The sequence below is a fragment of the Coturnix japonica genome, chromosome 10 (genome assembly GCF_054131305.1).
Source record: "Coturnix japonica strain WE chromosome 10, WE-NBRP24, whole genome shotgun sequence".
Lineage (NCBI taxonomy): Eukaryota > Metazoa > Chordata > Aves > Galliformes > Phasianidae > Coturnix > Coturnix japonica.
Genome location: NC_140672.1, coordinates 4233668 through 4246333, shown reverse-complemented (window position 1 = coordinate 4246333; position 12666 = coordinate 4233668). Strand labels below are relative to the sequence as shown.

General features: G+C 45.5%; 1 protein-coding gene and 1 pseudogene across 4 annotated transcripts; one reads left to right on the top strand and one right to left on the bottom strand.

Annotated features, from left to right (window-relative positions):
- Positions 1–2621: 2621 nt before the first annotated feature.
- LOC146759141 (olfactory receptor 4S2-like) lies at positions 2622–3833 on the bottom strand (annotated as a pseudogene).
- Positions 3834–4969: 1136 nt separating this feature from the next.
- Positions 4970–12606, top strand: POLB (DNA polymerase beta). Of its 4 annotated transcripts, none has more exons than XR_014932385.1 (14): positions 4970–5071; positions 5139–5196; positions 5337–5403; positions 5907–5981; positions 6462–6520; positions 7635–7684; positions 8026–8077; positions 8756–8810; positions 8898–8915; positions 9372–9442; positions 10136–10222; positions 10703–10767; positions 11262–11401; positions 12047–12606. XR_014932385.1 is itself a non-coding variant. In XM_015883097.3 (14 exons), exons 1-14 carry the CDS (start codon positions 5011–5013, stop codon positions 12139–12141), a joined length of 1008 nt encoding a protein of 335 aa, XP_015738583.1. In that variant the 5' UTR covers positions 4970–5010; the 3' UTR covers positions 12142–12606. The 4 variants fall into 4 exon arrangements, 3 of the variants coding, with proteins under 3 accessions (XP_015738583.1, XP_085366695.1, XP_085366694.1); XM_015883097.3 differs by having other exon boundaries at positions 8898–8970; XM_085510569.1 differs by lacking the exons at positions 4970–5071; positions 5139–5196; positions 5907–5981; positions 6462–6520 and having other exon boundaries at positions 5382–5403; positions 8898–8970.
- The last annotated feature ends 60 nt before the right edge of the window (positions 12607–12666 follow it).

Sequence of the window (12666 nt, the reverse complement as noted above, 5' to 3'; positions counted from 1 at the left end):
ATCTCCTGGCTGAGACATGGCTGGTGAAATCTCAGAGGAAGCTGAAGCTCCCGGGGATCTCTCCACAGGAATGTGCCCCGCTCTTGGAAAGAGCTGGCTTCACTCTTCCTAAGACTGCCTCGAACCCCAAAAATCTCCTTTTGGACAGGAACCTTGCAGAAAGTTGCGACAAGTGAAAAACTGTCAGGAAGAAGCATTTTCCCAGCTTTCTTCTGCACCCAGCCATCTGTGGGGCAGTGAGGCACAAGTTGCTCTCGGGGAAGGCCTCGCTCTCCCTCCTTTGTCATGTCTGACATGAAGCTGGGGTCCCGGCAGCAGTTTTCCAGGGGAGGAATGACATTTCATCATCCTCACCGTAACACGGGATGGAATCTCAACAAGAACCCATTTCTGCAAACAGCCGTGCTGAGGGGCACCGCTGGAGCTGGGAACTCCTCCCCAGCACAGCTTTTCTGCTGAGACACCTCCCGGCAGCCACCCAGCACCAAACCCAGCTCACCTGCTGGGCCTGCTCAGCCCAAGCTGTGACCAGATCACGCACACGCCACACTGCTGCTTCAGACGGGCTCTCACAGGGTGATCAGCTCCAAGGAGGGCCCAGAGCTCAGTCTGCGTGCAGACACCAGAGCACCAGCTCTGCTCACCAGCTGTGGCACAAACGCTCCCACCCGGCAATGGTTGTGACCTCAGCGAGTGTCTGCATCACTGCTGTCCCTGCTAGGCTCTTGTACCAGCTGCGTAAGGAAGCTATCTTCCATACAATCTAGAAACCTCTTGGACTGCTTCCTCTGATCTTTCTTATATTATATATATATATATATATATATGTGCACCAGCATATATCAGGGAAGTTGAAGTCTCCCAAGCAAATGAGTGCTGGCTATCGTGTGACTATAGTGAGATGCTCATAGAACGCCTCACCCATCCATTCATCCTGATAAGGTGGTCTATAACAGACCTTCAGCAAGATGTCACCCCTACAGGCCTTCCCCCTGATCCTTACCCACATGCACTCGTCTTTATCATTCTGAAACCCAAGCTCTATAACATCAAAACTCTAATATAAAGGGCCACACCACCACCCTTTCTTCCTCATCTATCCCTTCTGAAGAGCTTGTAACCATCCATCACAGCACACTAGTCATGGCAGTGGTACCACCATGGATCAGTAATAGCAACTAGGTCATGGTTTGCCAGATGCACAGTTGCTTCCAGCTCCTCCTGCTTGTTAGCCAAGCTGTATGCATTGGTGTAGACGCACTTCAGCTGCGGCATCTGCCTCACTCCCAGCTCAAGCAGCATTCCCCTAGGCTCATCCCTGGTGAGCCCTGTTTTGTCCCCTCCCCCATCATAGCTAGTTTAAAGCTCTTTCGATAAGCCCTGCTGTCTTCTGTGCAAGGATTCGTTTCCCCATTTGAGATATGGGGGTTCCATTCATGGATAACAGGCCAGTGGCCAAGTAAACTGCCCTGTGATCAAAGAACCCAAAGTTTCTGGCTCAACACCAGCCTCTGATCCAATTATTCATTGCTTGTGCTTTCCAAGACTGCTCCACGTCCCTCACTGGCCCTGAAGGTATAGAACAAACAGTCACTTGAGCTCCCACTCTTTGAACTAAATGGCCTAAACTCCTCAAATCTCTTTTCATAGTTTGTAGGCTTCTCTAAGGAATTTCATCACTGCTCACCTGAACTATGAATAGTGCAAAATAATCAGTGGACCTAAGCAGCTTTGGGAGTTTCCTCGTTATGTCCCTGACCCGATGCCAGGAAGGCAGCAGACTTCCTGATGGCCCAGGTCCAGTCTGCATATGGGACCCTCTATTTCTCTGAGAAGGGAGATGTTGCGTATTGGGTAGGTGGTACCTGCGTGCACCAGGGGTGGAGTCAGGGAGGTCACGAGTATCTGATAGGGGTGGTCACATGTACTAGTATATAGGGTTTGTGGCACGGCATTAAACTTGTACTTTCGGTGTTACACACTGTGTGAGTCCCCTCTGTTCCCCATGCGCAGAGGCACAGTACTTTCACATGGCAGCCTTGATTTGTCGCTGGATCGGGAGGCGACAGGAGTCACCCACCACAACCACCCTTCTTTCTTTGACAGAGGAAGTCTCAAGATGTGGTGGTGACTGCCTTGCATTAGGCTCCTTCCTAGACAGATCCTCCATTGCCTCCCCACTCATATCTCCTTCAATTTCCAGTGTCTCAAACCTGTTGCTTAGAGGGAGCTGGAGAAGAGGGCTAGGCAGGCAGGGAGGGCTCCTGTGATGTCAAGTTGGGACTCTCTTCCAACCCTCCTCATCAGTCAGGTCTGTCCCACTGGGACAGGGCAGGGAGTCAACCACTTTTCTGGGGGTATCTGCCTGGCACCCTTCCCTCGGGGATGCCAGTGAGTCACTCCACCAGTCCATCTCCTGATCACACTTCCTGATGGTCCTGCTAGCACCTCATGTCAGAGTTGTAATTGAGAGCCTATTGAGATCCTACAGCATGTTCAGTATTTCTGATGGCGTTTATCTATTTGATGATGTTTCAGGTAGTTCTGGGGAGCCCCACTGGGGGCCTGTGCTCACTGTCAAGAGAACAGACAGGAAATGTCAACTTATCACAGGGTTTACAGTGTCTTCCAAACCAAACGATGAGCCTTCAGTGTGAATGAACAAGCTTTTATTCAAAAGGAATCTTTGTGGCAATGCTGACCAAATATATCATTGTGAAAGATCCTTTGGGAAAACTGTCCACGTTTCTACACCTTTGCCTTTTCACTATCTACTCTTATACCCCACTGTTTTCTCATGGCACTCTTTACCTCTTTATTCCTCAGTGTGTAGATGAGGGGGTTTAACATGGGGGCAGTGATGGTATAAAATAGTGCCATGACCTTGTCCTCCAAGAGATCACTGGATGGGCACATATAGGTGAATGTGTACGGCCCAAAGAACAGAACAACCACAGTGATGTGGGACCCACAGGTAGAGAGGGCCTCACGCCTCCCTTAGGATGTGTGACTTCTCAAGCAGACCAGGATCACCACGTAAGACACAACCAAATTAAGAAAAATCTCAGAGGTATCATCCCATTGTTGGCAATGACAATGACGCTGACAGCGTAGGTGTCAGTGAAGGCCAGATGTAGCAGGGGATGGACATCGCAGAAGTAGTGGTCAACTTTGTTGGGGCCACAGAAGGGGAGCCGAGCGGTCAGAAGAGTCTGAACAATGGAGTGCATGCAGCCCCCCAGCCATGAGCCCCCCACCATGCGGCTGCACGTGTGCCTGGTCATGAGCATGGGGTAGTGGAGAGGTCTGCAGATGGCCGTGTAGTGATCACGGGCCATCACTGTGAGGATGAATATCTCTGTGCAGCCAAAGAAATGGACCCCAAAGAGCTGCGCCATGCAGCCCACAAAGGAGATGGTTTTGTTTTTGACAAGGAAGTCAGCAATCATTCTGGGAGTTGTGACAGAGGAGTAACAGATGTCTACAAAGGACAAGTAGCAGAGGAAGAAGTACATGGGGGAGTTCAGATGTTGGCTGCTCATCACGGTGACAATAATGAGCAGATTTCCCACCATGTTAATTGTATAGAAGCAAAGAAACATCACAAAATACAGCCCCTGCACACCTCGACTCTCAGAGAGGCCGATGAGAATGAACTCCTTCACACGACTTGTAATCACTGCATTGGTCACTTGGGCAGCCATATTTGACACACAGCCTGTGCACATGGAAAAGCAAGGACATGTGATTTGACATCACCATCACTAATAATTAATTCTGTACCAGAAACTGGGAAGCACATAGAATTACTATTAACCCTACAAAAGCATTGCTTTCCCTATTTTTTCCCCCTGGGTATTTCATTCTCCGTGAGTGAAACTTTGGCCATGGCTGTCATGTGCTCCTTCATCCTGGTCCTTTGGGGCTGTGAAGGACTGAGCCTACAGTCACTGTGCTATGAAGGACAGTGAGAGGCACAACAAAGGCGCAGGGCAGGATGTTTTCCCCCATTATAGTCCAAAGTTATGATTACAACCCTTGTGAGAACCCTTCTGAGACACCCATTTCCATTTCTGGCCTTCCACAGGGGCAACTGACACTGATACTGGTGCCTCCTTTGAGTGACCAAGATTGACTCGGACTTTTGACTCGGACTGATCCAAACTTTTGGTTTGGATCTCAGTTTGGGAACTCTCTCTCTCCACAATAGTGTTATATAGAGCTCGGTAAGCACAAGCCAAGCCCCAAATAAGACGTTCCTCCTCAGATCTTTCTGAGCTGCACCATCCCTTACTCAGATACTCACTTAGTTTCTCATGGTCCCACAGGTGTTCAAGAGTAAAATCTTGTGACACTAGGGGTCCCCAAGCTTCTAACCTCTTTCCTAGACCTCATCATATTTCCTGCCACTCACCATTCTCTGATTTTTGGGAAGGCTTCCTCTACATAACGTAAATTACTCTTGCAGAGCATACATGCAGACAGACTGATAGCATAGTACCTAAGCTGGCACCCTGAACGTGCATAAGGAACTGGGAAGAGCACTTGGAAACCAGTCCAAACCCCATATTGCCGTTTAAATTAGCTGGGATATACAGGGACCAGGCAGGTATCTCCATCAGCACCCTTCACTGATTATAGCTACGTGCAACTCCAACATAGAACACGAGGAGCTTAAAAAGAAACCAGTATGTCCCAAGGAACATAACGATCCGCAGCCCTCAATACAATGCTTTACAACTGCCACAGTTCCGCATTATGTTCTGATGTGAACCACAACAAATGCCCGGCTGATTCTCGAGCAGCAGCAGAGTTCCGACCTCCGGGGCCTCCAGGGCCTCCTGGGCCTCCCCTCCGGCCGGACCACTCCTCTGCCGGCCGCGCCTGCGCTGTGCCGGCGGAACGCGGAACCCAACCCGGCTCCTCCCCGCCGGAACCGCGGCCTTTCCCTGTCACCGCCGGAAGCGCTGCCGGCCGCTTTTCCGGTGTTAGTCGCTCCTGCTGCCCGCCATGAGCAAACGGAAAGCGCCGCAAGAGAGCCTGAACCAGGGCATCACGGACTTCCTCATGGGTATGGGGGGCGCGGGGGGCGGGTCTGGGGTTCGGCTCGACTGGTCCGACTGTGTTTCTCCCCGTAGAGCTCGCGAATTACGAGCGCAACGTGAGCCGGGCCATCCACAAGTACAACGCGTACAGGTACCGTCTCCTTCCTCAGGCCTGACCCGTTTGTTTAACCCGCTCCCGGCTCTCGGGGGTCTGGCCCGGCCTCGCTGCACGAGCCGTGCTGGGGGCTGAGCGCTGCGCGGCTCTGGGCTCTGACCGATGCCGTTCCGCAGGAAAGCGGCCTCCGCCATCTCCCGGTACCCCAGCAGGATCCAGAGCGGAGCCGAAGCGAAGAAGCTGGTGGGTCCCGGGGCGAATTTGGGCTTCTCGGGGTGAAGGAGTTGCGTTAGGACGGTACCGAGGTTTCCAGGAGGAGGGAAGCGATGTGCGAACGGCTCTGCCTGCGTCAGCTTCTGGCAGCCGGCTCAGGGAAGGGGGGAGCGGAGCACATCAGCTGTGGGGGTCTCATAGACTTGAGCTGGGGACTCCAGCTGGTCTCTTCTGTGCAAGGCAGGTTTCCGCTTTGCTGTGTTGCTGTCTCACCAAGTTTGGGGAATTGGAGTTGTAGGAATCAAAACCCGGTTTAAAATAACTGTTTTCAGCGAGTTTGTAATGCGGCACTTGAAGTGCTGAGTTTGTGCTGCTTGTGTTGTACCTTTCAGTGCTCCCGATCTCTCATAGAACAATGTTTTAAAATGGTTTCTGTGACTTCACGGCTTTTTGTTGAGCTTTATTTTTCTTAGCTGTGATGGCTGTATGTGGCCTTGAAATTGACTTGTGTTTCATCCTTCCTCAACATTTAGGATGGAGTAGGTGCTAAAATAGCTGAGAAAATAGATGAGTTTTTATCCACTGGAAAGCTCCGCAAGTTGGAAAAGGTGTGTTTCTTTCCTTTGTGCTTTATTTCTCAGCAGTTGTTTTACTTTGTTCTTTGGGAATTGGTCTGCTGCTTTTGTGCAGCTTCTGTCCCTCTCTGTGGAGGGACTGATGTCAAGCACTCTGCAAAGTAAAGTGGGGAACAAGAAGCTTAGGCAAAGCCTCTGAACTGTCTACTTATATTTTAGATTGTACAATTGGCACATGAATGTCTTCTGTAAGAAGTGGAATGCAGGCTCTGGAAGGCTGTGGAATTGAGTTTTAACCACGCTGTTTACCTTAGTATGGGCAGTTAAGACAATTAATTTGCAGGAATGGTACGTTGTGGCACCATCCTAATGCATAGTATTATTGTTAACACTGTTTTGTTCTGATTTACGGTAGGTCTCCAAAGCAGAATCTGACCAAGTTGTTTTATAAGCTTTCTTTGTCTACTGAAATGGAGTAAAGAAGAGCTTGTTCACATTATTATGTTCTTGCAGATTCGACAAGATGATACAAGTGCTTCCATCAACTTCCTGACACGAGTTACTGGAATTGGGTAAAGCTTGGTTATTATCTGTTAGTGCAGGGGGGAAGTGGTTGTTGTCAGAGTTGTAGAGCTGTCAGTTACAGGTTTTGCAGTAGAAGAGTGGAAGTAGAAAGCTCCTGTGTGCAAGCTGAGAGGAGAAGGAGGGAGGGAGGCGATCAGAAACTGAATCAGAAGGTTGAGAACAGTAAAATCAAGAAGACATAGTAGGAGCCTGTGAGACTTATGGTGCAAAATCTGATTAGGGAGAATAGTATTTGTACCATGTTTGTAAAAGGAGATCCAGAGCCCTGCCAACCCCTCAAAAACAGGACTTTTCAGAAAGATGATATTAGGAGTTCTCAGGCCTGTTCTTGTTCCCATACTGTGCGTAGGGAGATTTTGGCAAAAAAAGAGCTCAGTCTACAGACAGGCACTTAATTTAGCATGTGCAGAGCAGCAGTAGTCAATATCTTGAGTGAGAAGGGCTGTGATACTGCTTGCCAAGAACAGGATTGGCTAAATATAGAACATCGGTGCTTAAAAACAGAACTGGGTGGAATGCTGTGGGGAAGGAGAAGCAATATTGAGACTGCCTGAGGTGGAAGGCAGGAGATGCAGTGGTGCTTCAGTAATTCTGAAGAAAGATTTGCTGAAAGGTTGTGGGTGTTTATGTTGTGCTTATGATAAACTCTTCAGCCAAGCTGCTTTTCTGTACTGTAGGTTGCAAGCTAGAGTCTTGTGTAGATTTTTGTTTGTTTTTAAGTTGTAGTCTAAAGACACTTGCATTGTTGCCTTAAGCTGATTCAGAGGCTGTTAATAGTGAATGTAGTCCTTGTGCCTTCAGTTCCACACTAGTATTTGTCTAAAGCTGTGCTGGCTGTTTGGTGAGATTGTGTTGGTTTACTTCTTGAAATCATACATCAGTATGTAGTTCCATCAATACTAAAAATGTGCAGTTGGATAATTGTCTCTGTTGCTTGAAAACACAAGCTAAAATGTGCATGACAAAAGGATGATAAGCGCTGCAAGCAACCATAATCTCAACCTTGAAAAATCAGGGCAGTTTGAGTGAACTGTGATGTCCTTTGTAGTGCTGTAAGGTTCCTGCTGTTCCTAATTGCGTGTTGCCTTGCCTTTTTTGCAGTCCTGCTGCCGCTAGGAAGTTTGTAGAGGAAGGAATTAAGACTTTAGAAGGTGAGTATTGAGTGTAACTTTGGGTCCTCAGTTTATTCTCTGATAATGTTTCTTATGTTGCATTGCTTGTTTCACGGTAACAGTGTGATAGCAGATAAGCCTTTAGTTTGAGGAAACTATTGATAAAATAACAACAACTAGCTAATCTAAATGTAGTGCACAGGCTAGAGGCATTATGAGCCTGTTAGAGCCATTATTGAGCAACCTGTTAAAAATCTCTTCATTGAAGTTGCTATTTGCTCGTTGAATATTCTTCATTTGCATCATCTTTGTGTTGTTGAAAACGCACTGTAAGAACTTAAGTAACTTTTTTCTTTTTTTTTTTTTTTTTAATTTTCTAGATCTAAGAAAAAATGAGCACAAGCTGACCCATCACCAGCGAATTGGGTTGAAGTAAGCTTTTTTGGCTTCTTGTGCTTGGCTTTTCTAATAACTGCTTAAGACACCAGAATGTAATGTTGGTTATGGGCAGGACCAAGGTCCTGTCCTCTCTATATGCTCTCTGTGCAGGGACAGCTTTGGTGTATCTGATTCAGTGGCAGGGATGTGGGGTTTGTGGCAGAGAGACAAACTGCCTGCTAGAGAGTGAGAAGTGTTATGCAGCCATTTGTTTACTTATTTATTTTCCCCACTACTCAGGTTCTATACTTAGTATGCATCTTTACATGTGTGAGTATTCACAGGAAAATACTGTTAAGGAAGGTAGTATAAGATTACCCACCTGACCTGTCCAGGTTTCCTATGTGTTTTTAGCTTGTGTATTGTCCTTGGGTCTGCTTCTGGCACTGTGCTCAGATGTTACCCCAGCAGGAATGGTGTTCAGCTCTCTGCTGGCTTCATTTTGTCCCTAGTTCTACTTCAACCCACCCGAAGTGGGACTAGGGGAAGGTCCCACATCTGGGAGAGCTATTCTGAAGATGTAGGGATTGGGTTGGTTCTGTGTGGTGAGAATGGGGAACTTTTGGTGATATAAAAATTCTATTGTTTCTTCTGATACCACTTTTAATTAACTAAAATTTTAAGTTGCTCCCCATACCCCTCTTTCAGACACTTTTACTTTCCTATACACAGATACTTTGAAGATTTTGAGAAAAGAATCCCAAGGGAAGAAATGTTGCAAATGCAGGTCAGAAAGTCTTTGTCAAAGACTTGAGGCATGGAAGGCCAATGAACAACTGGCACCTTGAAACATTCATCTTTCCTTATTCTGTAGGAAATCGTGCTGAAAGAGGTAAAGAACTTGGACCCAGATTATATTGCTACGGTCTGTGGCAGTTTTAGACGAGGTTGGTACGCTGATCTTCTGTGTTTTATTTTGGGCAAAGCAGCAGATCACGATAATACATGCTTTTCTGGAGAGTAAGTTTATGCTGAAGTCCAGCTTTTCCTATTACTGTTGTCTTTAATGGGTTAGTGCAGTAGTCAGACACCTTGTTTGTGCTTCATTACTAGAGAGTATAGCAGCACATGCTGGATGTTCTCTGAGAAATGTAGTGATAGCAACTTCAATGGAACAGAAAAGGTTTTCTTCCTTTCAGATCAGTTTTTCACGTGTATCTGGAAAATTCACTGACTGTTGTTCTCTACAAGAAATATGTGTTTATCAGAAGAGGTTAGGAGCATTTTTATCAGTGTTCATATATACTTCTCATCTGGGAGGAATTTTCTTTGCTTCTTACTTGCCCAGGTGCAGAGTCAAGTGGAGACATGGATGTTCTCTTAACCCATCCGACTTTCACATCTGAATCATCCAAACAGGTGTGTTTCTCTGCTACCATGTTTAGTATTGAGCAGCATTTCCAAAAGAGTATTTTAAATTCAGATGATATGCAGCGTCAGACTTGCATTTCAGCTTCCTGCATCTTTTTGTAGCTGTTGGATCACCATTCTTATTTTGAGTAATTAATGCATGGCTCTGAGAAGCAGTTTTATGTTGAGTTCTCAGCATAGTGTGTTTGTTCTCATCCTCAGTCTTCTTCCCCAATTCCTCCTGAATTAATGTACTATACAAAGTAGAATTGTAACAACTATGTGAATAAGGCAGCAGTTAAAGTATCTCCTTAGGTAGCCTCCTTTTCTTGGAGGTGAAGCAGATGTCCTGCTGCCCTTATAGTCTTTTGTGGCTACCTCTGAGGAAGGCCTAATGATAATCCCTTTTTCCCTGTTGCTTCTATGGATTGATTGCAACAAAATTGAAGACTCAAACCAAGAAGCAATTTTTGTCACTCTAAGTGGAAACAATCTGGCATGGATTTCACTAGAAACTTTTCAACATTGTAATTTTATTAGTTCTTTTTCACTGTTGCTCTGATTCTCGTCCTCTTGGTCAAATTTCATGTTGGTATTTCACATAAGTTCATGTGGTGTCCTATGGTTATGTCCTGCAGCTAAACAGGTAAGATATTCTTGTTGTAAGTGAAGTAATTTTTTCTGTGTTGTTACTGTTCCCAGTCAAAGCTTCTGCATAAAGTTGTAGAACAACTGGAGAAAGTCCACTTTGTCACTGATGTGCTGTCTAAAGGTGACACCAAATTCATGGTAAGACCTTTCAGGGGATGTGGTGGGCATTATCTCTCCTGACAAAAGCTGGGATGCATACAACAGTGTTTGGGCTGCTGCTGGTGTGGGATTCTTCGTATTTTTTTCCTCTTAAAAACTCGTTGCAGTTGTGACTCAGTGAATCTTTTGTTAAAATGGAAAATAATTCCTGTCATCCTTGCTGTTATATGACTGAAGAAGTAATTATGTGCTGTATTGAGTTACAGTCCTCTTATCAGCTGTAGCTCCCAGCACTGGTGACGGCCAGCTGTTCTAACAAAACATTTGATTGGCTAGATAAGAATTTAATTTTACTCCAGGCTAACTGATGATTAAGTACAAGCTGCGTGCATTTGGAAATGTGTATTTTAAAAGTTTGTGCAGCACTGGGGCAGTCAAGAACAGTGAAGCTCTATAACGTAAGCCTATCTCAGACCTGTTTCACTTAATTTTAAATTTTGCACTTTCTTTACTTCCCAGGGTGTCTGCCAGCTGCCAAATAAAGAAGATGGAGCATCTTATCCACACAGGAGAATTGATATTCGGTATACTTTCCAATAAAAAATTTATCTGTCTGCTGTATAATAGACATTCATTTAATGTTCTGCATCCAAATCTCTGTTTCCCTGTTTAGAAGAAGGCATTTACTAGATTTCCAATTACCTTGTATGGAAACCACTGTCAAAGTGCCCGTGTCTGGAGCAGGTTATTAGCAGGAATGCTGTACTTAAATAACAGCTCTGTATCCAGTTTCAGAATTGTGACCTACTTGACAATACTGTTTTGCCATGAATTCTTGGCAGCAATGAAAGCATCGTAACAATAGGTTACGAGTCATGTTAGATGTGTCATACCTTTCTCTGGTAATGTTCTTCATTCTTGAGTTAGGGCATCTGCAAAAATGAAATAGTCAGAGTTGCAGAATGTGTGTGCTTGAGCACAGTTCTAGATCTGTTCCCTTCCAAAGTGGCTGAATTCCAAATGGCGTGTAGCTTCATATTTGTCCTAAATATATACTTCTCTTCCATTTTTATTCCAGGCTTATCCCTAAAGATCAGTATTACTGTGGTGTACTGTATTTCACAGGCAGTGATTTATTCAATAAGAACATGAGAGCCCACGCTCTGGAAATGGGCTTCACAATCAACGAGTACACAATCCGTCCCTTGGGTGTCACTGGTCAGTCTGGGCTTTTAAACAGTGTTCTTTCTAGTTGCATGTTTTCTGTGATCCTCTCCTTTAGTCATCTTCTCAATTGGAAATCTTGGCAAATACTGCAGTTAACAACATTATTCACTCTGTCCTTCCTGGAACTGTAAAACCATTTTAGCAGAGGGAGACAAGCTGCTAATGTACAGACAGAATTGTGGAACAAAATGAACACATTGGGATGCATGATCTGCTTGGTCTTAACTGAACTGCAGCTTGGATTTGCTCTGCGATGCACAACACACATTTTCTCATTCTTTTAACTTGATTCATGTCTTTCAGTTGTTTCCCATTGGAGGGTGGGGGGGGGCTGACTGCACATTGTGTGTGTCTATTTTAGTTGTATAAGCATTATAGCCGCGTAGTTAATTATTTTTCTTGTGACGCTGAGAATGATTACCTAAATATTGTGTGAAAAACTGTGGGTGGTGGTGGTTCTCTGTGGGGGTCGGGCTTTTCTCCTGTGTGTTCTTTGGGGGGAGGGTACTCATCAGTTCACTTGCAAGTATGTTTTGCTTACAGTGAAATCGATTGTCTTGATCTTGCAGTGCTTTTGGCAGTGCAGGATTACATGGAATTTCCACCTTTCCAATAGCATCTGTAATGTGCTTGCAGGAGTTGCTGGGGAGCCCCTACCAGTAGAATGTGAGGAAGACATCTTTGACTACATCCAGTGGAAATACCGGGAGCCAAAGGATCGGAGCGAATAACTGCCTGTATTTGTAACTGAGCTTTCGTGGCATTTTGTGAACGTGCATATTGAAAACGTGCAGGGTCTTTGGATGTTCTGCAACAAATGTGCATTACTGATCTTTAAAAGGAGGGTATTTGTAGTAAAGCTTAAATCCTTCCTGTGCTTTAGAGAAAGTGGATGAGAACCCAGTGTGAAACAACTCCCTGAAGGGTGTTCATAGTCTGTTTTTTGCTGTGCTTGTCCTGGTAGCCTGAAATACTTCCTGCTGTTTTAAGCTATAGCCACCCCCTGCCCCTTAAATATGTCACACTGCTGCTTTTTGTCTTAACATTCCTAATATTTTAAAATAATGTCATTTGTTCCCTGTCCATTCTTTCCATTCAGCTTGAGTATTGTAGAGCTCTGCAGGCTCCTGTGTAGATACAGATGTTTGTGGAGGGGGGCTCTTCAGATGAAATAAACTATTTACCTGAAGAAAGAAGTTCACTTTTCTATCTCTCCCTTTTCTGCTCCTTATTGTTCAGGGGTCCGTTCTTGCATT

Excerpts from the sequence above, each read along its gene's own strand:
- POLB (XM_015883097.3), top strand. The coding sequence starts at position 5,011 with ATGAGCAAACGGAAAGCGCCGCAAGAGAGCCTGAACCAGGGCATCACG. Across the intron at positions 5,072-5,138 it reads CATCACGGACTTCCTCATGG|AGCTCGCGAATTACGAGCGC; the intron begins GTATGGGGGGCG and ends TTCTCCCCGTAG. Across the intron at positions 8,811-8,897 it reads AAGAAATGTTGCAAATGCAG|GAAATCGTGCTGAAAGAGGT; the intron begins GTCAGAAAGTCT and ends CTTATTCTGTAG.